At 36.2% G+C, this 25,917-nt stretch overlaps 1 protein-coding gene across 2 annotated transcripts in view; it reads left to right on the forward strand.

Moving 5' to 3' along the window:
* The window catches only part of ARHGAP24 (Rho GTPase activating protein 24), an 865,538-nt gene that overhangs the window by 525,544 nt on the left and 314,077 nt on the right, over window positions 1-25,917 (forward strand). For both annotated transcript variants that reach the window (XM_066387190.1, XM_066387188.1), the window contains one exon: window positions 9,355-9,442. In XM_066387190.1, coding sequence (XP_066243287.1) covers window positions 9,355-9,442 — 88 coding nt within the window. The remainder of the gene's footprint in view (window positions 1-9,354; window positions 9,443-25,917) is intronic.

Consider the following 25,917-nt stretch of genomic DNA (forward strand, 5'->3'; position numbering starts at 1 on the left):
GGTAAAGGATCCTTGTGTCTGAAAAGAAAGAGTTAAGGACTTCAATGACTACATCCTAACACAGCACATACTTTTCTCCATCACAAATGATGGCATTCTGTTCGCTTCCTAGAATCTGAACTATGTCATAATATTATGCAAATATTGTTTTAAAATTAAAATGAACCCAGAATGACAATGCCTCTCAAGTGCTAAGTCTGCAGTTTATAATGAAAAACAGCAAAATGAGATATCTCTATAGAGAATTCATTTCTATTTATTTCATAATTATGAAATAGCTTCATGCTATTATGTTTGTCAGTGTTAATTTAAATAATGGTTGGACAATATTATGTGTATTACTTGCTTTTGTATGTTTCATTAGCTGAGGAAAAATAATATATTATACAGTGTGCATAGCTTTATAAATATTACTTCATTTTTCTCTGAAAGACAATTTATAGCAATGCTTAGTTTAGTGTTCCCCAAACAGTATGCATGTCAGAATTACTTCAGTAAATTCTAAAATTATACCAATTTGCAAGTCTCTCCTTCTCTTGCCTTCCTGGTAGCATCTTGGGTATTAGAGTCAATAACTTTAGAAGCTAAGAAGAAACTTGATAATTATTTATAAAATCTCAACCTATTAAATGGCAGTAGTTGATTAGAAATACAAACATAAATTGGGTTAGTAATTAAAGATAAAAATTTTAAAGCAGCTTGCATTCTTTTATTAATTTACTGTATTATATTATTTAAACAAACATATGTTAAGAATTCACAATGCCACGCTCTTTGTTAGATGCTCCCTGAACTTCATGTTCCTCATGTGAGAAATACCTATGTCCTGAGTCATTGAGTGAATTAATAAAATAAATGGCATACTCATTTGTGTAACAAAGTAATAGTCAAGAGGTGTTAGCAATCATTATCAACATCATTATGCTATGCTATATATTATTATGGTTGTTAATTAGAGGTTTATTTGTTTTGATTATTCTAGCCTTGCCATCATGATAGTAAAAATTGACTTCAAAATTTCTAATTAGTTTACCTCCCTGTTTACTTAATTAGCTGACAATACTAGCAGATATATATAATATATAGATCTTTTACTAGAATCACCCCCATTATTTAGGAATTAGCAAAATATGGCCCCCAAATATCTTGGAGCCTGTTATAATATAAGAAGGGTTTTTTCAAGCCCTGGCCAGTTGACTCAATAGTAGAGCATCAGCCTGGTATGTGGATGTCCTGAGTTCAATTCCCAGTCAGGGCACACAAGAGAAATGACCATCTGCTCCCCACACCTCCCCCTTCTCTTTCTCTCTCTCTCTTCTCTCTGTTCCCCTCCTGCAGCCATGGCTCGATTGGAGCGAGTTAGCCCGGGCTGCTGAGGATGGCTCCATGACCTCCACCTCAGGCACTAAAACAAAATGGCCCAGGAACGATGCCAGATGAGCAGAGTATCGCCCCCTAGTGGGATTTCTGGGTGGATACCAGTCAGAGTACAAGCAGGAGTCTGTCTCTCTGCCTACCCTATTACTAAAAAAAATTAAATAAAATGAATAAATAAAAGAAAGATACTTTGGTCAATATTAAAAACCATTAAAAATACTCTGTATCAAGTATTTTTCTAAAAATCACGTGTGCATTAGGTTCTGTTTTTACAAAAGACTTAAGGATGAAGAGCCTGAGGAATGGAGAGGATATTTTTTGCCTGAAGTCACTTCACTAACGGGTGGTAGAATGGGGAATCTATATCTAGGCAGCTTGACTTCAGAACAGAGTTACTGAACACAAACTTTATCGTTAGTAGGTTATAATATAACCAGAACACTTATGGAATACAATTTTATATCTTTCATAAGCATATGTATTCTGTTTTCTTTTTATAACAGGGGTTTATCTGTAACTTTTTTTCAATTTTCTGCCTTCCCTGAGTGATTGTAAAATCCAGAAATTCAAGGGCATTATTGAATTTTCTTGCTATTATATATTCTCTGTGTCTAGGACAGGTCCTGGCACATGTTAGGTGTTGTTTAACAAATATTTGTTGAACAAATTAATGAAATTATTTGCTACAAACAAAAACAAAATCAAAGAAAGTTATGCAACTGTAAGGCCAGCAGTCACAGCCATCGCCATGGCCATGCACATGCAGGTTTCCACTAGATTCGGACAGACAGTAAAGAAACAGTGGAGCTAAAAAAAGGTGGGCCATTCCTTTATTATTAAAGTCTCGCACCAGCCGATGAGCAACACACAGGGAAAACCCTTCCCTTTTACTCAGGGCTCCCAAAGCCACTGACACATTCTCTGGTTCCACAACCAGAAGAATCTTTTCTGGTTTCTCCTAGAATCAAAGGCCCCACCAGTCTCAGTGGAGCTCACAAAAGCCCTTCAGCTCTGGTTCCCCATATGCACACCTTCTCTCTCTCTGCACAAACTGGCTTCTTCCTCAGCACTCTGCATTCTCTCTCTCTCTCTCTTTTTTTAATATTCTCTCTTTTCTCTCACTCTGCAAACACGGCTTCTCTTCCTCTGCCTTTCCTTCCTGTTCTCCTTTCAAAACTTTCTGGTGCAAAAACCTCTCCTCCTTTCTGGTGCAAACATTAGCAAGACAATGGCCCTTACCAAGCAGGAATTTGTAATTTGCAATTTCCCAGATCACATATACCTTACCAAGCAGGAACGTAATTTGAAATTTCCCAGATCACATATACCTGGTGCTGCCCAGCCCCAATGCAAACTATAAATGAGCAAACATAAAAATCATATTTTACAAACTTATTTGACCAACAGTAACTAATAAAAACTGTTGAATAATATTTATTTCACCTTGATCTCATTTTCAAAATTCAATCTATTTGTACTATAAATATACATATATTTTAATGTATATTTTTATAAGCTGAAACTTTGCCTAGTACCAAGTGATGCTCAGAATCATTGTTCATGCTGGAAGAAAAATCTCATTATTGTGCTTATGAAACAAAGCTACTGCACCTGATATATTTTTATAATCCAAATTTCAGAGAATAAGATCACCATGCTTATTTTCAACATTATTTAGCCTTACCCCAATATCTTGGGGTTTTGGCTCAGTGATCTGATACTAACCAGAGATGAGCTTCTTTTCTAATAGCACTTTCAGCTGAAAACAAAATACTGGTGTGGTTCTGAATTATGTTTCTTTTGTCAATTCTTATCTATCAAACTGTCAAAATTTTTGTGTAACATAGTATCCAGTTTTGAAGCTTTCAAGATTCTTTATAAAAAGGATATTCTCCGGAAAGGATAAAGATTAGTATAGTTCATTCTGAATATGCTGATTAATTACTAACATGTAATTATTGCCATATGTACTAAACTATCAAAAATTTTACATCCCTTTTTATTCTTGAGCTTATTCATTCTAATCACCCAAAATTTGCAGTGAGGCATATTGAAAATCAAGGGATAATCAGCTTTTTCCTTAGAAAACTCAGAGCACTTGCACCCTGGCTAGTCACTCAAGCTCCTAGCAAAAAACTGATGGCTCCGGCTCAAAAGGGGTAATTGGAGGGTGTGTGGCAAAGTGTTGCAAAGGTTAATAGAAACTAACAAGTAGTGAAAACACCCTTGGGCTAAAAACAGGTAGGAACTCATTACCACTAGCTGCTGTACAGGAACCTGAGGAAGCCTGCCACTTGAAGGATATGTGGACCAAGGCAGATGCCCACACAACTGAGGCCAAATTGTTGCCTCACCAAGGGGGGGCATGTCAAAAAATATCTTGTCTTCTGACCTCCTTCTATGGCCTCTGAAACCCACCCTGTAGCCAGAGATCAAGAGAGCCTGCTTTACGCAATTTATAGAGTCGTCTACTGAGGTACAGGATAGAATGATGGGTGGAAGGAAAATCTATAGGGGCAGATAGAGAATACCCAGCATAACTACTGACAGAAAATTTAGAAAAATGTCATATAGGTTTGGCTCATGTGCTTGGGTCTCACAGAAGTTGTTTTTGACTCTTCATTCTTCATTTTTGGTACTTCTTTCATAATTATTAAAAATATATCTCTAAATCAAATTTATGCCATTTCTACTGCCAACACCTCTGTGTAGGCCTTGACTTTGCTATTTTATGTCAGTTCATTGTTTCATGGTAACAAACTTTCAAAAGGCTGGTTTTCTTAAATTTTCATTTGCTTCGCTCAAACACCTACTCTGGTTCTCAGTTGTTTTGGATTTGAAGTGCAACATTATCTGCCCAGGGTGAGACCTTCCACAGCATGTCTTCAATATCACCAATTCTTAATTACTTCTCCTCATTAATCTTCTTTTTATTCTAATATCCTCTGAACATATGGTTCTAATTACTGTTTTGCTGATGCCATTTTTTCCATTTGGAATATTACCCCCAAATTACTAAAGCTTAAAAGCTCTCTTTCTTGCCCTGGCCGGTTGGCTCAGTGGTAGAGTGTCGGCCTGGCGTGCAAGAGTCCCGGGTTTGATTCCTGGCCAGGGCACATAGGAGAAGCACCCATCTGTTTCTTCACCCCTCCCCCTCTCCTTCCTCTCTGTCTCTCTCTTCCCCTCCTGCAGCCAAGGCTCCATTGGAGCAAAGTTGGCCCCGGGCACTGAGGATGGCTCCATGGCCTCTGCCTCAGGGGCTAGAATGGCTCTGGATGCAACAGAGCGATGCCCCAGATGGGAAGAGCATTGCTCCCTGGTGGGTGTGCCGGGTGGATCCTGGTCGGGCACATGCAGGAGTCTGTCTGACTGCCTCCACGTTTCCAACTTCGGAAAAATACAAGAAAAATACAAAAAAATAAAATAAAATAAAAAATTAAAAAATTAAAAGCTCTCTTTCTTTAAAAATCATTACCTTTAGCCTAACCTGCGGTGGCACAGTGGATAAAGCGTCGACCTGGAATGCTAAGGTCGCTGGTTCAAAACTCTGGGCTTGCCTGGTCAAGGCACATATGGGAGTTGATGCTTTCTGCTCCTCCCCCCTTTCTCTCTCTCTCTCTCTCTCTCTCCTCTAAAATGAATAAATAAATAAATAAATAAATAAAAAATCATTACCTTTATACTATATTTCTTAACGAATCAGAATGCTCTAATGACACACTCTTCTTAAAAATTTATTATATTTATTTGTTTTTCTATATACATCAGAACTCAGGTGTTCCATAGTTATATAATTGTTACTATTATCTTCTGAGTTTATTTATTTTTGTACACACTTAATATCATCTGAAATAATTCTAGAAATAATATCGGCCATATGGTAGTGTCTCAATAAAGTACATTTGAATCATGCTTATTAGCTGTTTATTTGTTTGGTTAGTTAATTTAGAGTAAATCTGGAAGAATGAACCAAACTTACACAACAGTGCATATTTTTTACACTAATTTCTCTCTTAGGTATTTGTCTTAAAAAGTAAGCTGAGGAGCTCAAATATTTAGCTTTGTAGATATTCAGGAAAATGTTCTTTATAATAACACAAAAATACCTACATACACTTTATAATAGGGGATATAAAAGTGTGTATATTCAATCAAATACTATAGTACTCAACTTTTTAAAATTATGTAAATAATTAAATTGCTATAACAAAATCAATAAAAATGTTTTTTATTTTGTCTTGAAGTTCAAAATAAGTGAATTTTGATAATTGTATATATTATATATGTTAACACATATACATCAATAAATTCAAATATGGAAAACATGTAGTATGAATGTTTTCTATCTATGGTACTGAGTAAATTGCAGATTTTTTTGTTTATCTGTATTTTCTGACAATATAAAATTATAAAATATTTTGAAAATAATTACCACAACTAAGACTGCACTTAGGGCCCTGGCCAGTTTACTCAGTGGTAGAACATGGGCCCCAGTGTGTGGATTTTCCAAGTTTGATTCCTGGTCAGGGCATGCAGGAGAAGTGCCTATTTGCTTCTCCACCCTTTCCCCTTTCTCTTCTCTTTCTCTCTCCCACTCCTGTAGCCATGGCTCAATTGGAGCGAGTTGGCCACAGGTGCTGAGGATGGCTCCATGGTCTCTGCCTCAGGTGCTAAGAAGAGCTCAGTTGCTGAGCAATAGAGCAACACCCCAGATGGGCAGAGCATCACTCTTTAGTAGGCTTGCTGGGTGGATCTCAGTTAGGGTGCATGTGGAAGTCTGTCTCTCTGCCTCCCCTCCTCTTGCTGAATTAAAAATTCACTTAGTTATAGTCTTTACATGGCTTCTATACAAGATGACTAAGTTAGCTGTTCCATTAAATTACTTTATTTTACTTACTGAATGCCAATAAATTAACCATAGTAAATGTTTGTCAATTACAGTATACACTGTCCTAAACATTGCCTACTGATATTTAAACTATTATTTTTAGATCAAATTTGTTTGGAAAACAGTCAGACTATAGAGTCTTTATAATATCAAATTTGAAAATTAAAATTAAAATATCAACCAGAAATAGCTATTTCACATGTGTAAAAAAATAAAAAGTAGCATTAGTCGGTCTTCTAATTATTAAGTGAAGTAGTTTGGGATTTCATGGAAAAGAATGGCTTTATGCAGGGAAATTATTTATTCAGGAGAGTGGCTTAAATTCACTTTAGACAACACATATACAGTTTAAGATCCTAAACAGAACCTAAAGGCATAGAATTAAACAGGACCCAAATGTACACACAAATACACATATAAAAATGAACATTTTATCTAGCTGGAAGGTCAGATATTATGTTCTAAAATTAAGCTAAATCACAAATTTAATTACTTAACAAAACCATTTAAGTAAGTAAAAATAAACTTGTAATTGAAACAAATGATTTTATCACTTTTTGTAGAAATCATATAGATTTTAAACCTATATATAAAAGAAAAGTCTTAATTATGAAGAATATTTTCAAAGTGTTTAGTAATTTAAAAAAATATATTTAAAAATACCAATAAGCATAATGGAATCCATAAGGCCAGTGGATACTAGATATGATGAGGAGGAAAATTTACTTCCTGGAGGAGGAAAACAAAGGCAGTACTTCCAACATTCACCTTTTAAGCATGGGGGGAGAGAGATACTTCTAACCTGCAATTCTGTGGGCTTTAGTTAGGGAGTGCTATGCTTTATCACTCTAAGTTCAGAAGAAGGGACAGAGTTGATGACTATAATTTTCTGAGCCAAACCAGGTATAATGAAAGTAGAGTAAAACATTACTCGAGATAAATATTGATTCAAACTGGGAAAATGGACAGTAAAATATAATTGACAAGCAAAATGCTGGGGATTGGTAAATTAGGGAGCAAAACACATATCGTTGCTCCCTTATAGTTTAATGGTAGAGATAGGCATTAATCAAACAATCTTACAAATAACATAATTACATACAGTGGTAAATCAGTCCAGGAAAAAATCAGGAAGCTATGTGAGGATGTTTCAGATGTAGTCAGTCTGAAAACTGGATATAAAAGAGCCCAAGAAAGGGTGTAGAACTCAGGGTTGTAAGAGTATAATGCTATTTATAGAAAGGCATTTAGCTTGATCATAAAAACATCAAAGCATGAGTGAAAAAATTAGCTTAGAGATGGGAGTGGGACCATATCACCCAGATCTTTATCCTACAACAAATGAATATCATTGAAGATTTTTAAGTACATAGAAAAACTGTAAGATCAAATTTCTATTTATTTATAAATAAACAGAATTTTAATTTAATGCACTTTTACTGCATTAAATAAAAAAAGTATTACTAAATGTTCTTTTTTTTTAGAGAGAGAGAGGGGAGAGAGATGAGAAGCATCAATTTATAGTTGCTTTTCTTTATTTCTTCATTGATTATTTCTCATGTATGCCTTTAGCAGGGCGCTTAAGCAGAGCAAATGATCCCTTGCTTAAATCAGTGACCTTGGGCTCAAGCCAGCAGTCTTGGGTTTAAGCCAGAGACCTTTGGGTTTAAGTGAGCAATCTTTAAGCTCAAGCCAGTGACCTTGGTATTATGTCAGTTATCCTGCACTCAAGCTGATGAGCCTGTGCTCAATCTATCTCAGGGTTTTGAGATAGGGACCTCAGCTTTCTGGGTTGACACTCTATCCACTGCATCACCATCGGTCAGGATAGATATTCAAGTGTTATGGGGAATTCAGTAAAATGGCATTTGAAATATTCCAGGCAAGAGACCATAATCGCTTGAACTAGGGAATAGTAGTAGTAGAGATAGAGATATTGATTCCTACAGTATTGGCCTTTGCAGCTGATTGGAAGAGGGTGTCAATCACTTAGGGAATGCATAAACAGGGCCAAAATTAATTGAGTTTTAATTTGACTAAGTTTAGTTTAAGATGCTTTTGAGATACCCAAAAGGAAATGTCAAATAAGTTATTGTTTATAAAGATCTGAAACTCAGAGAGCCCTGGGTTAGGAATAATGAATCTAGTATTTATTGGTTTTCAGTTGGTTATTAAAGTCATAGCCATGGATAAGATAGCTTGGAGGAAGAGAATATAGAGAAGGAGTCATTGGATAAATCTTTTGAAACCTTCTGATATTTAAAGGTCAGTTAGAGACAGCGAAAGGAACAGTCATAAAAAAACTGAGAGATAAACCTAGAGAAAACCAAGAAGCTGTGGAAAGAAGGTGCTTGAAGAAGCGGCTAATAGTGCTGAATGCTCCTGGGAAGTGAAGTTCATTGAGGAATGAAAATTGTCAAGCGTGAAGCTTGTGAGAGTGATGTAATTGGAATTATGGATGCACAAACCATTATGGGCACAGTGGATACCAATAAGGAAATTGATTCAGTGTTGATAACTCTTTCCAAGGCAAAGGGGGAAATAGCTGGAGAGAGAGTAGTCCCAGAGGGAGTCTTAAATTTTTTAATTGGATACACTTTTAAGTATGTCTCCGTACCATGAGAATAATCTACTAAAGAGAGAAATCTAACACAAAAAAGAAGGGGTAATTAAGAGAAAGCTATGGTAACAATGACTACGTTATTTAATGTCTCTGCCTTGATTTTCACAGGTATAAAATAAGGGAAATATACCTATTTCATCAGATTATTCTAACAAATAAATAACATGTGGATAAACTGTTTTGTAAAAATTTTGGCACGCCAGAATGCATCTAATAAATTGATGCTTAAAATGGATCCAGCACCTAACACATTGTCTTTACACATTAGTCAACAAGTGTTTGTTAAATGTTGAATGAATATAGTTCTGTCATATGATTTTGATTAGTTGGAATAAAAATGAATCTGATGCATACTATTATACACTGGGTTATAGATCCATGGAACATTCACTAATGATGGTGGTGATAATAATATTTATTATTTGTCATCTGATGATGTTGATGTTTTGGGCATTTGTGTTCACAGGGTACTATTTTTCTGCCTGGAAATAAAGTCCTTGAACATCACTGCAATGAAGAGAGTCCAGGGAAATTCCTTTTTGAAGTAGTTCCAGGTAAGACAGTTTTCTGGTTTGATTATTTTATTGCTATTTCAAATTGGGAAAAATGAAAACAGTTAAACAGTTTGGACAGCTTTTATTCTTCTAGAGTCGTGGCTGAGAACATTAATCTCAGGGGCAAGTATCAAATTCGGTTTGTATTTACACAAATAATGATTCCAGTTTGTACACTGGTACAAATAAATGCATACACACATATACAAGGCCTCATGATTATTGGATATCCATTTTTCCACAGACTCTGGAGTGACCAGAAATCATGACACAGCACTCCTAAGAGATTATTGGAGATCAAGTTGATTTTATTATGCTCTTGTAATATAAAAATTTTCCAAGATATTACAGGTAAAATGCACACTGTAGCTGATTTATTGTTATAATTTTCTCACAAAACTACATTGTAAAGAAGCCTTTGCTATTAAAACAAAACAGAAGAGAAAATCTCCCTCAACAACTGACAAAATGTTGAAGTTCTCTACCTCAACTTTGTTCCCAACCAAACACTTCCACATGTTTGGCTTGTAAACTTGAGGGTGTCTTTGCCAAGTTATCAGATCCTGCAGTTAAATTTCTTCAACATCTGTTCATTTTCTTTTTGTAGTCATTTTTATCCATCCCTCTTAGAGTACTTGATCTCCACTTAAATCCTTGACTCACCCAGCAACAATTTCTTCAAGGCCATCTACTTCTTTGATGAGTTCTTTAGTCCTTCCTTAATCCTTGATGTAAGAAAAAGAGAGTTAGGGATGTGCTTTTTATAGCACCAGCTCTGATTGACCCAATTGTTGAGATATTGACATTGATTTAATCACAGTGTAGGGTGAGTTCCAATTTATTTGGATGACTAATATGTAATGCATATCAATAATGCTGGCACAAAGGCAGTCAACAAAACATTTTTTCCCCCAGATTTATAAATGCTGGGAATCTAACATGTGAAAGCAAATTTTTTCCCCTTAATGAAAACAGCTGTAGCACTGAGTTCATCTGGCTCACAGTGGAATCCATGACTAAATGTTAATTAATGCAGCTGAAGTGCAGAAAGGTTAGTCAGATGCATCGTGTTATTTGTTTTCCCCCAGGGAGAACATATTGTAAGAAACCTGAGTCTTGTTTGCCCTATTAAAATCCTTTTATACTTGCTTCTTAGTGGAATACTTTGTATGGAACCAAATTCCAGATGTTACAAAGTCTTTGAAGTATCAGTAGAGGAAATTTCTTTTCCTACTTATTCTCAAACATCAGTGCCTGTTGGCTTTTAAATGAGCATGGTATTAAACTGAGAGCATGGACTCTTTATATCCAATAACACTAAAGGTCTCCTTTCCCATTCAGTTTACTAACTGTACAGAGAGTTCATCTTTCAGCGAAGTTGTTTGAATATAATATGAATGGATACTGTCAGACCTTCTAGAGACAGCTGTGTCCTCAAGCTCAGGAAGTCATGAAACCTCCCTTCCAAGACTGCTGTCGTAGATCATGTGTTTCACATGCGGTGCATATGAAATAATGGCTTTTGATGAGCAAAGCCTAAGAAGCTCAGGACTATATGATGTGAAATCTGAAGGTTGTTCTTTCAAAAAAAAAAAAAAAATGAACTCATAGCTTATTTGAAAAGATGGTTCCTGGGTCTTTAATACGGTATGTGTAGCTTCTAAATTAGTTTTTAAAATTCTGAATAGACAAGAGAATTGTATCAAATGCTTCTTTGAAGAAGGATTTGGGCAATCACTATGGCTACAGTGAGGGTTCAGTGTCCGTGCCATTAATCTTGGTCACTGGGGGTTTATCGGTGTGCCCTTGATATCAGGATGGAATTTTCAGGCAAATGCTTCTGTATTTGTATGAAAATATGAAGATCTGTATCACATGATTTTAATTAATTTTTGCAAAATCAGAATCACTCAGAAATGGCGTGCCACTTGAATTATTTTTACAAATGGGAATGACAAGATAATCTTTTCTAAGTTTTTCAATTGTGAAATCCATATTTTGACATTGGGATATCTGCAAAGTTGCAAGAGTGTTGGCATTTGTCAGAAAGTTTAGGAGACAGAGAAGATTGTGGACACGTGGTCAGTGCCTTGTACAGAATCCTCTTCAGTCTTGCCTGAAGGCATATCCTCATGACACATTGCTTTGTGAAAATTTCTCTTCCATTACTCCTGAAACCCATGCTGCAAGATGCTTACAGATCCAACACTATTTTGTCTTTTGGAGAAGTACCTCAAGCCCAGCTACCCAAGGGATATCCATGAAGAGGATTACATACTTTAATCCCACCTGCCTACAATGGTATCTAACAAAACTGACAATAGCCTCCAGGAATTTTCTTGGCAAATATTCTAGTACTATATACATACACATTTGTGTATATATATACACACACACATACACACACATATATATACACATATATACAGTTTATTTACATATGTGTTATATATCTTTATAGTTTGCATATTTTGTTCTCTCTTTGCTTTAGTCTAAAATGCCCGATGATATTATTAATCATGTGAAAATAAAAATAAAAATTTTCAATAGATTTGGAGGTCTTACTACGACTCTATGAAGCAGGTTATGTTAATTATTATTTTGTGTATTATATTTCTATGCAGGCTTTTTTAAAAATAATTTTACTTTTTTAATGGGGCGACATCAATAAATCAGGATACATATATTCAAAGATAACATGTCCAGGTTATCTTGTCGTTCAATTATGTTGCATACCCATCACCCAAAGTCAGATTGTCCTCTGTCACCTTCTATCTAGTTTTCTTTGTGCCCCTCCCCCTCCCCTTTCCCTCTCCCTCTCCCCATAACCACCACACTCTTATCAATGTCTCTTAGTCTCACTTTTATGTCCCACCTACGTATGAAATAATGCAGTTTTTTTCTGATTTTCTTATTTCACTTTGTATAATGTTATCAAGATCCCACCATTTTGCTGTAAATGATCTGATGTCATCATTTCTTATGGCTGAGTAGTATTCCATAGTGTATATGTGCCACATCTTCTTTATCCAGTCATCTATTGACGGGCTTTTTGGTTGTTTCCATGTCCTGGCCACTGTGAACAATGCTGCAATGAACATGGGGCTGCATGTGTCTTTACGTATCAATGTTTCTGAGTTTTGGGGGTATATACCCAGTAGAGGGATTGCTGGGTCATGTGGTTCCTCAAAAAACTGAAAATACAACTACTCTATGCAGGCTTTAAGCTTCTGTAAAAACCTACCTGGAAATAGCTACCACAATTTAGGATTAATTTCTTATAGACTTGCTATTCAATAAAATGACTTATCTCTTTGAATAATTCCACAATTTTAAACATTTCACTAATTTTTCCCCCTGTTTCTCTATGTGTTATTCAAAAAGGAGGTGCTAGCCAAATTGGCAAATTTGAAGACTTTACTCTCTGACATGCCAAATTTTAGATTGGAGTAAATATCATGGCCAAGTGCTAAGCTTTTCGGAAATGTGGTTGTGAAAAGAATGTTGGCAGACCTTTAATAATGTATAGTGCTCAGAGAAATAAAATGGTCTCTTTGCTTCTCTCAAAATGTGTTTTGCGGAAGTTTTTTTTTTGAGATGTTTAAAATAATTAACAGTGTAATTAATGGAATGATGATGCCTTAACTTTTTCAGAAGAATAGCCCATCAGAAGGGGAAAAAACAATAGTGATTTAGAGACAGAGAGAGGCAGAGAGAAACAATGAAGTGTGTGCTCCACAGAGTTAGGAACCACATCTTTCTCTCACATTGCTGCATCCCTAACACCTAGTAGACAGGATGATGCCAGGTGCTGAACAAACAGCTATTGAAGTGTCTGTATTTCCCAGGTTTATAGAGGAATCTCAATCATATGTGTTTTTTTCTTTGTTTTGTTTTGGTCGGCAATCACTACTCCCAGCTTCACTGTGCTGACCTACTTCCTGCAGTGTAGGATCTTTCCATCCCCTGAGGCAGGGAAGACCTTGGTGGTTATAGTGGCTGAAGTGGTGGAAACTCCTCACATTTTCTTTCCTACCCTTCTGCCTTCCTCTCTAATAACGATACCAAGAGAAAGAAGCTACCACTGGAGTGTAGCCCCTTAACACTGACTGCTTATTGCATTTCTTCTCAAATGCTTTCTCATGGAGTGTATTTGTGGATTTTTCAACATCGCTAGAATTGGAAACATACTTCACATGGTAGGATTATCTGCCTTGGCATGCTTTTGTTGGATGAGATACCAGCAATAGTGCTCAAAGGCCAGCTGCTTTCTTTGTGTTTACTCAGGTACCAGGAAACTCACATGCCTGATAATTAGGAGTAGGGGCTGCTCCTTTCCCCACCTACTACCCTAACCCTTTCTCCACGGAGTGTGAGCTTTAGACCCAGCAGGTTTGGTGGCTTGACACGTTTCACACGCATCTTCAACTTAGAGAAGTGGTGGGTGACAGTTCTCGCACGCTTCAAATTTTGCAAGCAGTTCTCTCCTGCTTTTCTGACTTGTTCTGATGGTTGAGAGAAATTACCCCCCCCCCCCATACACACACACATAATTAGTTTTCATCTTGGAAACTGTTGTCTCCAAATGGCATTTCTGCTTTTCTAGTCTTCCTCTTGTAATGGTCAGGGGCAGGGAAATGGGGTTTGGGGTTTTTCTCTGAAATGTATCTTCTCTATAAACCCCATAGGGAAGTGGCTTAGCACAGCATCCATTGTTTTATTTCAACTTAGGACGTGCATTTTTAGAACTTTTTAAATTCATATTTAGATCTTAGCTGAATAATGGAAAGACAATGTTTTATCTATAGCTATCTATCATCTTAGCTTGGATTCTGGGAAGACATTCTGATACAGGAGTTATGATCAACTGTTTGTGAGAGAGAGCTCTCTGAAGATACTTCCTCTGAGGAAGGGAAGAAAGCAGGGTGGGGCAGAGGAGGAGCTGCCCCATAGCACTATCGCAGCTGAGGTCTCCGCTGATGCTGTGGGGAGCCTGGGAGCTGGGGTGCTCCTCACAGTTGCTCTAAAGTGAAGGACCAAACTTGTTTCCTGGCATCAGTTCATCTAGTCATTGATTAGAAGGAGGGGAGATAGATGAACTGGGATATTTCCTGTTGCAATGGCGAACAGTTCCCATGAAGGCCTTTGGAGCCATCAGCAGTCTATATACCAGCTTCTGGAATTTAGACTGAGCAGCATTAAATAGACATTTCAGCATCTACAGCTTTATCTGTAGCTAGCTCTCTGTACCCCAGGGAAATCCTGGCTCTTTATAGGTATCATTTTATTTAACCCTTACTGCAACCTTGTACAACAGCCTATATTATTAGTATTTCCATTGCCAGATTAAAAAAAAATCCAAAGCACTGAGAAGTAATATGATAAAGGTAAAACAGCTAACACTAGCTAGTGAATGGATGTGTGTGTGTGTCTGTGTGTGTGTTCATCTACTGAGGTCCAGCTCCCCGAAATGAAAATAAACTTATATATATTCTAACTTGAAATCAGAGATATTAGAATTTGGAGTATAGTTTGTGAAATATGAACATGTGAACTTTTTTACTATTATTAGCTGAAATGAATATACTTGTATCTCTTAACTCATCCATTGAGAAAGAGCTTTGGCACTTGAAGTGAGAATAAGCATGTTCACTTATTTGCAGCTACTTATCTGTTTATGCCTAACATTAAAATAGACACTGGATAAAGATGCCCACTTACAGGGCTTTTGAATGTATGCTCTAAAGCCATAACCATACTGTCATAAAAAAGAGGGGAGAAAAACACACTTGTCCTGCAGTGTCCTTAATTATATGTGAATAATTGTGCCAAAGGAGAACTTGATTCCTATAATTTCGCCCTACAGAAAACTGATACACTTGGGTTCTCTTCTCTTCATTACAGAGCTCACGTGTGGAAATTGTCCCAGCTCTGTCACCAACTTGCTCCACACACTGGCCAAGTTATCACTCACTCTCTAGCCGGCAGCAAACACAACTATAGGTGATCAGTCTGCCGACTTGCATAGGAATTATCCAGGCAGAAACCCATTATGAGTTTCAAAAGCAATTACCAATGTGCCAGACTCTCAAAACCCCATCTATGACCAGTGCCCCAAATCAGCAAGAGCTAGAACTTGGAGGGTTTTTTATCCCCTTCCTTCCCCCAAGGAAAGAAAATGGGATGCACAAGAAAATGGAATGAGGGGTGAATTGTTAGCTATAGAAACTAAGAAAAAAAAAGAGAAATTTTGAAGGGTAACCCAAAGAGATTTTTATCTGCCTGGAAATGAGATTAAGCCCTTCAAAGAAAGTAAAGGGGTTATTTTCCCCACCTTGACTATGCTAATTATGTTCAGTAACCTCACACAACTGCATATTACTTCTATAAATTTCAACGAAATCTTTTTTCATCCTAATAATTTTCCAAAAGACTTTTTATGGCTAAATGAAAATTGAGAGAATATGGGTGCTTAGACAATCCAATAAATGCATTATAGAGCTTTTGAAAAATGCATATGCTTACCAAAACTGCAAACATTTTAAGGGACTTCAGTGATTCCCTAAAACCCAATTTTGGATTCCAAGTTAAGAACTGTAGTTTAAATTTGGGGACCAAGACTTTATTAATATTTTATTTATCATTATCTATCTATTGATCTATCTACCTATCTCATTCTCTGTCTTTAGCTATTTATCTCTATATTTCTTTTTCTTTCTTTTTTTTTTTTAGCGAGAGAGAGAGACAGTGAGAGGGACAGATAGAGACAGTCAGGCAGGAAGGGAGAGAGATAAGAAGCATCAATTCTTCATTGCACCACCTTAAATGTTCATTGTTTGCTTTTTCTTATGTGCCTTGACTGGGGATCTCCAGTAGAGTGAATGACCCCTTGCTCAAGCCAGTGACCCCGCACTCAAGCTGGTGAGCCTGTGCTCAAGGCGGGGACATCAGGCACTTGAACCTGGGTCCCTGCATCCCAGTCTGATGCTCTATCCACTGCACCACCACCTGGTCAGGCTTATCTCTATATTTCTATGGATCTCTTTATTTCATCTCTATACATATATGTCTAATATGACATTTTTTTACTATTATCTGTAATTATGTGCTGTATTCTTAATCAGTGTTTGACTTTTATCTCCCACATTCAGTTTTGTTTTGTTTTTTTTCCTCCTGGTCTTATGATTGTTACTCTACAGATCTATTGTATTATTTACTAAAGAACTCTCTGGATAAAACATTTCATGGGTCTGGAAACTGTTAAATTTTTAATTTCCCAAAACTTGAACCTACTTAGATGGTCAGTGCAGCTGTGCTATATAATAGACCACCTGAGAAATAAATGGGTCTGAGAGAGCTAGTGATGGGTGTGTCTGAAAAAAATGAAAAGCTTAGCCAATTTTTGAGTTTTTGAGATAATTATGTGATGTAACAATGAATGTTAATAAATTGGATATGTTATTTGCTGTCAATTATAAATATAAACCAGTATTCAGTGTCTATTTTATATGAACATATGGATATGTTAATAGTGTTTTAGCATAAAAATTGGTTATTTTCTTGATCATTAGTTAAATATACTGCTAAGGCATTTACTTTTACAACACTTTTTTTTAATCTTTCTCTCTCTTTTGTGTTAGTACAGTAAGTTAAAATCCATGCAATTATATTTGTTATCCAAAGGCAACAATGACATCTCTCTTTTTTTTTTTTTTTTGTCTAAGTCTGTAGGCTGCCCTGAAGCTTGTGCTTTTTTAAAATTTCTTTTTTGCTTACTTAATGTGTGCAAATAATTTAGAGAATGTGATTAGAAGTTGTTTATAGTATGAAACCATAATTCTATATACACCAGTAGTTCTGAACATGAGTTAAATAAATGCATTGAAAATCAGCATGTTTTAGCTACTATGTATTCTTTCACAAAAAAATGTATTTGGGATTTTTGCTTCAAAATTACCTTCCTACTTAAAATGTCTTAAAATACACATGTAAAAGAGACAATTAAAATGGTTAAAGGGTATTTAAAAATCTTTGTGATCTCTTGAGATTCTGGCTAATGCCTTTTCAACCAAAAGACATATAGGCATTTATAAACTGATTACAAGTGTAATCTTATGATCACTCTTACGAGAAGTGCCGTGTGCAGAGCGATGTCTCATAGTGTTTGTAGACACGTGGATCTGTTCACTTTTAATTTTATCATTCAATCTACATGCTATATCAGGGGTTAGCAAATGTTTTCTTGAAAAGACCAGAGAGTAAATGTTCTGGCTTCACAGCCCAGAAAGTCTCTGTTATAATTTTTCAATTTTGCTGAACAAATGGACATGGATGTGTTCCAGTAAAAATTTATTAATAGACACTGAAATCTAGATTGCATATTATTTTCAGATATAAAGAAATATTCATTTTTTAGCTTCTTTTCCAATAACTTAAAAATGTAAAAAAATAGACAGTGGGCTAGATTTTGCCTATGGGCCATAGCTTGCCAACCCCTGTAGCTAGATAAAAAAAGCTAACCTATGACAAGGAGTCTAAAGATACTATTATAAATCGCTAATCCTCACTGGTGCCACCAGAGCCAGAATTAGAAGTTTGAGACAGCCTGTCTCCCCAGGCTATGGCATTACCCACTGACTGCCTCAAAATCAGGGTGCAGGAGCTGTGTACCAACATTTTTATTTAGAATCTCCATCACTGAATCACATCTTGGTTGTTTTTTTTAATTATGATGAACCAAAAAAGTTTTAGTGACCAAACTGAAATGCCTAAACCTTTTCTTAGCTCATTTAAAGCTCTAGATTCTGAGAAGAGCTAAAATCTGTTATATGACATTTTAAAGAAATGAATAACATTAATGAGATATTGGATGTGCCAGCATAAACATCTCCCGTACTTTGTTTCATCCACACGAGTCACGGAGATGTCCTTAAGTATTCTGAGATGGAAGCATCTTTGGCAAGATCCAATAAGCTTAGAGTATCTTCTAAATTCTCCTTTTTACAATGTACATATCTTAAGGATCTAAGCCACTATCTTACAGAAAATAACAATATGTTGTTTATTGGTAAAATTGACAAGTTTGTTTTCTCAGAGGGGTGGTTTATTTATCCCACCACTCATTTATTAACATCTCTCTACCACTCTCCCCACTAGTTTTCTGTAACATCAGTATAAAAAAACCCAACTCCGTTAATATTTGTACTTAATGTTTACTGAAATTATGTCAGGTCCTGCATTAATACATGTCAAGCTTTATCTACGATAGCTCATTTAATATGATTACACTTGCGGTAAATATCATTCTCCTCATTGGTTGTAAACGGTACAAACTCATCTATGTAATAAATGCTAAAACCAAGCTTCACACCCATCTGAGACCACAAAACCACCACATGCTACAGCTTTCTTTCTTTTATAAAAAATTTTATTTAAAAAATTAACTTTAATAGCATGACATTGATCAATAAGAGTAAATAAAAGTACATTGGTTTCAGGCATACATTTCTATGGCATTTGAACTGTTGATTATGTTGTATATCCATCACCCAAAGTCAAATCATTTTCCATCGTCTTATATTTGTCCCTCTTTACACCCTTCCCCCATTCCCTTCCTCATTCCCCCGGTGCCTCCCCTTCCCTCACAACCCCCTCCACCAGGTAACCACTTCACTGTTATCCATGTCCATGAGTCTCAGTTTTGTATCCCACTTATGTGTGAAATCATACAGTTCTTAGCTTTTTCTGATAGTCTTCCCTTGCCATATCATGATTCACTTTTCACAGTCTCACTGTATTGTGGATTTTTAAATTGTACATATCTCATTTTGTATTGTGGATTTTTTGTTTTATCATGGGATTTTTCGTTATATAGGCATTTTTATATATTTATTATTTTAATTATTTTTGTGGTAAAATAAGCACTTTCTAGCCTAAAAATTTGGAAAAATATAAAAATATAAAACCTTAAAATATATATAAATAATAAAATAAATATAAGGTCACTACTTAGTGGATATTCGCCTATTGGGGGGAGTTCTAACCCCCACAATAGAAGAGGGAGCACTGTACTTATTTCAGTCGATACAACATTCCCAAGGTACATCCATGTTGTTGCAAATGTTATTCACTATGTCATTATTTCATATGGCTGAGTAGTATTCCATTGTGTATATATATATGCACCATATCTTCTTTATCCCATCCTCTATTGAGGGACACTTTGGTTGTTTCCATGTCTTGGCCACTGTGAATAAAGCTGTGATGAACATGGGGGTACATGTGTCTTTATGTTGTACTAATTTGCATTCCCACTAGCAGTGAGTGAGGTTTTTGTTTTTTTTCTCCACAGCCTCTCCAACACTTGTTATTACCTGTCTCATTGATAATAGCCAATCTAACAGGTGTGAGCTGGTATCTCATTGTAAATTTGCATTTCTCGAATAGCTAGTGAAGATGAGCATCTTTTCATATATCTGTTGGCCATTTGTACATCCTCTTGGGAGAAGTGTCTGTTCAGGTCCTCTCCCCATTTTTTAGTTAGATTGTTTGCTTCTTCGTTCCTGAGCTTTGTGAGTTCTTTGTATATTTTGGATATTAACCCCTTATTGGAGCTGTTGTTTATAAATATCATCTCCCATTTACTTGGCTGCCTATTTGTTTTGTTGTCAGTTTCTTATGCTATGCAGAAGCTTTTTAGTTTGATATAGTCCCATTCATTTCTTTTTGCCTTTACTTTCTTGCCTTTGGGGTAGAATTCATAAATTGTTCTCTATGGCCAAGGTTCATCGGTTTAGTTAGTCTATGTTTTCTTCTATGTAATTTATTGTTTCAGATCTCATGCATCTTGTTGAGTATTTCCAGAACTTCAATTTTAAATTCACTGTTATTTAAGTCCAAAATTTCCATGGATTGAGATTATTTTTCTGGAGATTTTTTATTTTCTTTCTGAACTACATCTCTGTCTTGTATAGCCATAGTATTCAATTTTTTTCTTCCTTGATGGCATTTGAGAGTGGTATTGTTAAGAACCGTAACAAAAACACTACTTTTAAAAAAAGAAAGAAAAATCAAAAAGGCTTTCATAGTTCCTTGAGAGTTGGCACAGGACTTAGTGATATGCCAGTTTCCCCTTGCTACCAGCCTATCTCTCACCCTAATGGTCAATATGACTTCATGCACACCCTCCTTTCTTCTTCTGATGGATTCTTTTTCCTATTAAGTATGATTTCTCTATCTCAGCCCCTTACCATTCCTAACCTATTGTTTTTCTCCCCTGGCCACTGACTGATTCAAACACACTCTTTCCCTAGCTAAGCAACAGCTCAAAGATGCCCTACCACATTAAAAGAACTGCCTGGAGAAACTCTTTTTTTCATAACAGCAATTGACATTTGCTTAGCACTTGACTGTCTATTTTCCTAGCTTGATTGAATTGCAACGCCCTTCCCACTTATTGGATAAAAAAGACAAGTGAATACAAACAACCACTGAATGCATAATTAAAACCATGCCACCAAAAACAAACAAACAAACAAAAAACAATGGGGAAGGTCACACTTACAGCAAATAACTTGCTAAAAAATAGCTTTTGTCACCAAATACTAAAAGACACTATTGGTTTTATTGTTAATGAAGGATGAGGAAATGCAACCTACTTTTTAAGGAGTATAGTCTGTGAATTAATGAAGTTCTCCAGTCTCTTGTCTCCTAAGGCATGGAGAAAAAGAGTTGCAATCAAGTTTAATGATTCAGAGTGCAAGGCTCTTCTCATTTTGCCTAATCCAATGCAGTCACTGTGCAAATAAAAAACTGAAGTCCAGTTTATTCACTAATTCAACAAGCATTCATTGGGCATATACCATATGACAGCCACTCTGCTAGATACTAAAGGTAGAACGTATTGTTTTTACTTAAGAACTTTAAATTTAATGGAAAAAAAGAATACAGACAACTTTAAAAATGTGAGTCTCAGGAGAGCGGAAGGAAAACAGAGTACCCTAACTTTTAAATCCTTAATCTCATTTATTCATTTGTTATCTTTGTTTCTTTTTACTCTTAGGTTTCTTGCCTTTGTTGAATCTAGATAGTAAACCTGTCTATAGTCTTACTGGTATAAGAAAACTGTATGCCTGAATAGGCAGTGGCACAGTAGATAGAGTGATGACCAAGGATGCTGAGGACCCAGGTTCAAAACCCCGAGGTCAGCGGCTTGAACGCTGGCTCATCTGGCTTCAGCACCAGGTCATTTTCTTGAGCATGGGATTGTCAGTTTGAGTGTGGATCATAGGCATGACTCCATGGGCTACAGTGATCCTGAATGTTTCAAAAGTAAAACCTCAAGGACCATCTGAAACCCAATAATGTGTCCTTGGGGTTTTTGGACTTCCTGGCTTAAAAAATATCAAAACAAATGAAGAGACAAAGCAAAACAAAAACAGACCCAGAGAAACACAGAACAAACTGATGATTGTTAGAGCAGGAAAGGGACGAGGGTGAAGTAAAAAAGTGAAGGGGAATATAGTCAGTAATAATAGTATGTAGACTTTCCAGGGTAACAGATTGTTACTAGACTTGGTTTAGCAAGTACATGGAAGATATATAAATGTCAAATTACTATGTTGTACATATGAAACTAATATAGCATTGTATACTTACTATACTTTAATATAAAAAAATTTAAATCTATTAGCTAAAAAGTAATATAAACTGTGGGTCATATTATTATGATGTTCTAACAAAGTAAGAAGAGAAACAATTATATCATTTTTTATTATCTTTTCTGTAATAAAAAGTTAGAGGAGTCCTGACCTGTGGTGGTGCAGTGGATAAAGCATTGACCTGGAAATGCTGAGGTCGCTGGTTCAAAACCCTGGGCTTGCCTGGTCAAGGCACATATGGGAGTTGCTGCTTCCAGCTCCTCCCCCCCCCCTTCTCTCTCTCTCTCTCTCCTCTCTGTCTCACCCTCTCCTCTCTAAATTGAATTTTAAAAAAGAAGATAATTAAATAAAAAGTTAAAGGATAGAATATGATAAGAAAAAAAGAATGTTATTTTCATTTGTCTATTGGTCTGTGGGTTCATTTGTCCTGTCCATATTTCAAATGGTACTTTTTTGAAAATTGTCCATCTTCACATCACCATTAATATCAGGGCTTAGAAGGGCCCAAATGGATGTCCTAAGAGGTCCTAGATCCTGTAGAAATGTATGGTCCAACCTGAAATCTCTGCTCCTTAGATAAGAAAGCTGGCAACATAAGGTAAAGCCTCGTATGTATAAAACATCAATAATTCCAGGTGCTTTGCTAAAGAAATACTTTATACTAAACACAAAACTATTTGCTTTATGTACGTGAGAGTAGAGCAGAAACTTCTATTTCATACTAATATAGGAGAGATGACTAAGGGAGGAAGACTAAGTTCGTGGCAAGAAAGGAGGAATTCTGCGAGGCCCATCCTGGAGGCCGATTAAGGAAGAGGAGAGGCTCTTGAGACTCCCCTATTAGACAAGACTGGATCAAATCCAAGTGGTGCTGCAGGAGCTAGTTGCTAGGCTCCCCAAGCCACAGTTTCCTCTTAGCAAATATGGAGTAAGAATACTTTCCTCCCTCTTGCGGTTGCATTGAGGATGTAGAGACAAGAGTGTGAGGAGCACTTAGGACTCTGCCTGGCTTGGAGTAAGTGTTAGTGAAAAGTAGCAGCATTTTGGAACCATAGTTTAAATAGTGCCATGTATATATGTATATGTAAGTGCTGGATACAGATTGCCTTAGATGGGATTATAAATGCAGCAAAATTTAGAAGGTAAAATATTAATTTGAACTAGAATAATCAAGGAAGGCATCCCAGAATCAGTGAGTCTACAGCTGGAATTTAAAGGAACTACAGGAGTTTGATCAGCTGATTGTGGTGTTATGAACTATGGGCATGGGCTGAACAAATATTGGCAAAGGCATGAAGGAAGATCTGAGGCTAGAAAAAGGTACTAATGGAGTAAGACAGGGGATGTACCAGGGCCAAACATCATGATTCACGTATGTTTCCTCCTGACCCAGGATGTCCTGGAGAATTGGCTATTTGATTATTCCTTTTACAGAAAAAAACTTGGAGGGGACCTGAGCTCTAGGGAATGTGGCAGCATTTAGAGATGAAACTACCCTCACACTGGCAATCAGTTAACTTTGTGATAACTTACAGCTAAATATACAGCTAAAGCAAAGCTTGTATTTCTTTTCTTTTTTTTTTTTTTTTGCTGTTCTCTTTTTTTTTTTCTTTTTTAATTTTTTTTTAATGGGGCAACATCAATAAATCAGGATACATATATTCAAAGATAACAAGTCCAGGTTATCTTGTCGTTCAATTATGTTGTATACTCATCACCCAAAGTCAGATTGTCCTCTGTCACCTTCTATCTAGTTTTCTTTGTGCCCCTCCCCTTCCCCCTTTCCCTCTCCCTTTCCCCCCTCCCCCCCCGTAACCACCACACTCTTATCAATGTCTCTTAGTTTCACTTTTATGTCCCACCTACGTATGGAATAATGCAGTTCCTAGTTTTTTTCTGATTTACTTATTTCGCTTCGTATCATGTTATCAAGATCCCACCATTTTGCTGTAAATGTTCCGATGTCATCATTTCTTATGGCTGAGTAGTATTCCATAGTGTATATGTGCCACATCTTCTTTATCCAGTCATCTATTGAGGGCTTTTTGGTTGTTTCCATGTCCTGGCCACTGTGAACAATGCTGCAATGAACATGGAGCTGCATGTGTCTTTACGTATCAATGTGTCTGAGTTTTTGGGGTATATACCCAGTAGAGGGATGCTGGGTCATAAGGTAGTTCTATTTTCAGTTTTTTGAGGAACCACCATACTTTCTTCCATAATGGTTATAATACTTTACATTCACACCAACAGTGTATGAGGGTTCCTTTTTCTCCACAGCCTCTCCAACATTTGCTACTACCTGTCTTGTTAATAATAGCTAATCTAACAGGTGTGAGGTGGTATCTCATTGCAGTTTTGATTTGCATTTCTCTAATAACTAAAGAAGATGAGCATCTTTTCATATATCTGTTGGCCATTTGTATTTCTTCCTGGGAGAAGTATCTGTTCATGTCCTCTTCCCATTTTTTTATTGGATTGTTTGTTTGTTTGTTGTTGAGTTTTATGAGTTCTTTGTATATTTTGGATATTAGGCCCTTATCTGAGCTGTTGTTTGAAAATATCATTTCCCATTTAGTTGGCTGTCTGTTTATTTTGTTATCAGTTTCTCTTGCTGAGCAAAAACTTCTTAGTCTGATGTAGTCCCATTCATTAATTTTTGCCTTCACTTCTCTTGCCTTTGGAGTCAAATTCATAAAATGCTCTTTAAAACCCAGGTCCATGAGTTTAGTACCTATGTCTTCTTCTATGTACTTAATTGTTTCAGGTCTTATGTTTAGATCTTTGATCCATTTTGAGTTAATTTTAGTACAGGGGGACAAACTGTAGTCCAGTTTCATTCTTTTGCATGTGGCTTTCCAGTTTTCCTAACACCATTTATTGAAGAGGCTTTCTTTTCTCCATTGTGTGTTGTTGGCTCCTTTATCAAAAATTATTTGACTATATATATATGAGGTTTTATTTCTGGGTTTTCTATTCTGTTCCATTGGTCTGAGTGTCTATTTTTCTGCCAAAACCATGCTGTTTTGATTGTCGTGGCCCTATAATATAGTTTGAAGTCAGGTATTGTAATGCCCCCAGCTTCATTCTTTTTCTTTAGGATTGCTTTGGCTATTCGGGGTTTTTTATAATTCCATATAAATCTGATGATTTTTTGCTCCATTTCTTTAAAAAATGTCATTGGAATTTTGATGGGAATTGCTTTAAATTTGTATATTGCTTTGGGTAATATGGCCTTCTTGATTATATTTATTCTTCCTAACCAAGAACAAGGTATATTCTTCCATCTCATTATATCTTTGTCAATTTCCCTTAACAATGCTTTATAGTTTTCATTATATAAGTCCTTTACATTCTTTGTTATGTTTATTCCAAGGTATTTTATTTTTTTTGTTGCAATCATGAAGGGGATTATTCTTTTGAGTTCATTCTCAAATGTTTCATTGTTGGCATATAGAAAGGCTATTGACTTCTGTATATTAATTTTGTATCCTGCGACCTTACTGTATTGGCTTATTGTTTCTAGTAGTCTTTTTGTGGATTCTTTGGGGTTTTCGATGTATAGGATCATATCATCTGCAAAAAGTGATACCTTTACTTCATCTTTTCTGATATGGATGCCTTTTATTTCTTTGTCTTGTCTGATTGCTCTGGCTAGAACTTCTAGCACCACATTAAATAAGAGTGGAGAGAGTGAACAACCCTGTCTTGTTCCTGATTTAAGGGGGAAAGCCTTCAGTTTTGTGCCATTTAATATGATGTTAGCTGATGGTTTATCATATATGGCCTTTATCATGTTGAGATATTTTCCTTCTA

The sequence above is a fragment of the Saccopteryx leptura genome, chromosome 5 (assembly GCF_036850995.1).
Source record: "Saccopteryx leptura isolate mSacLep1 chromosome 5, mSacLep1_pri_phased_curated, whole genome shotgun sequence".
Classification (NCBI taxonomy): Eukaryota; Metazoa; Chordata; class Mammalia; order Chiroptera; family Emballonuridae; genus Saccopteryx; species Saccopteryx leptura.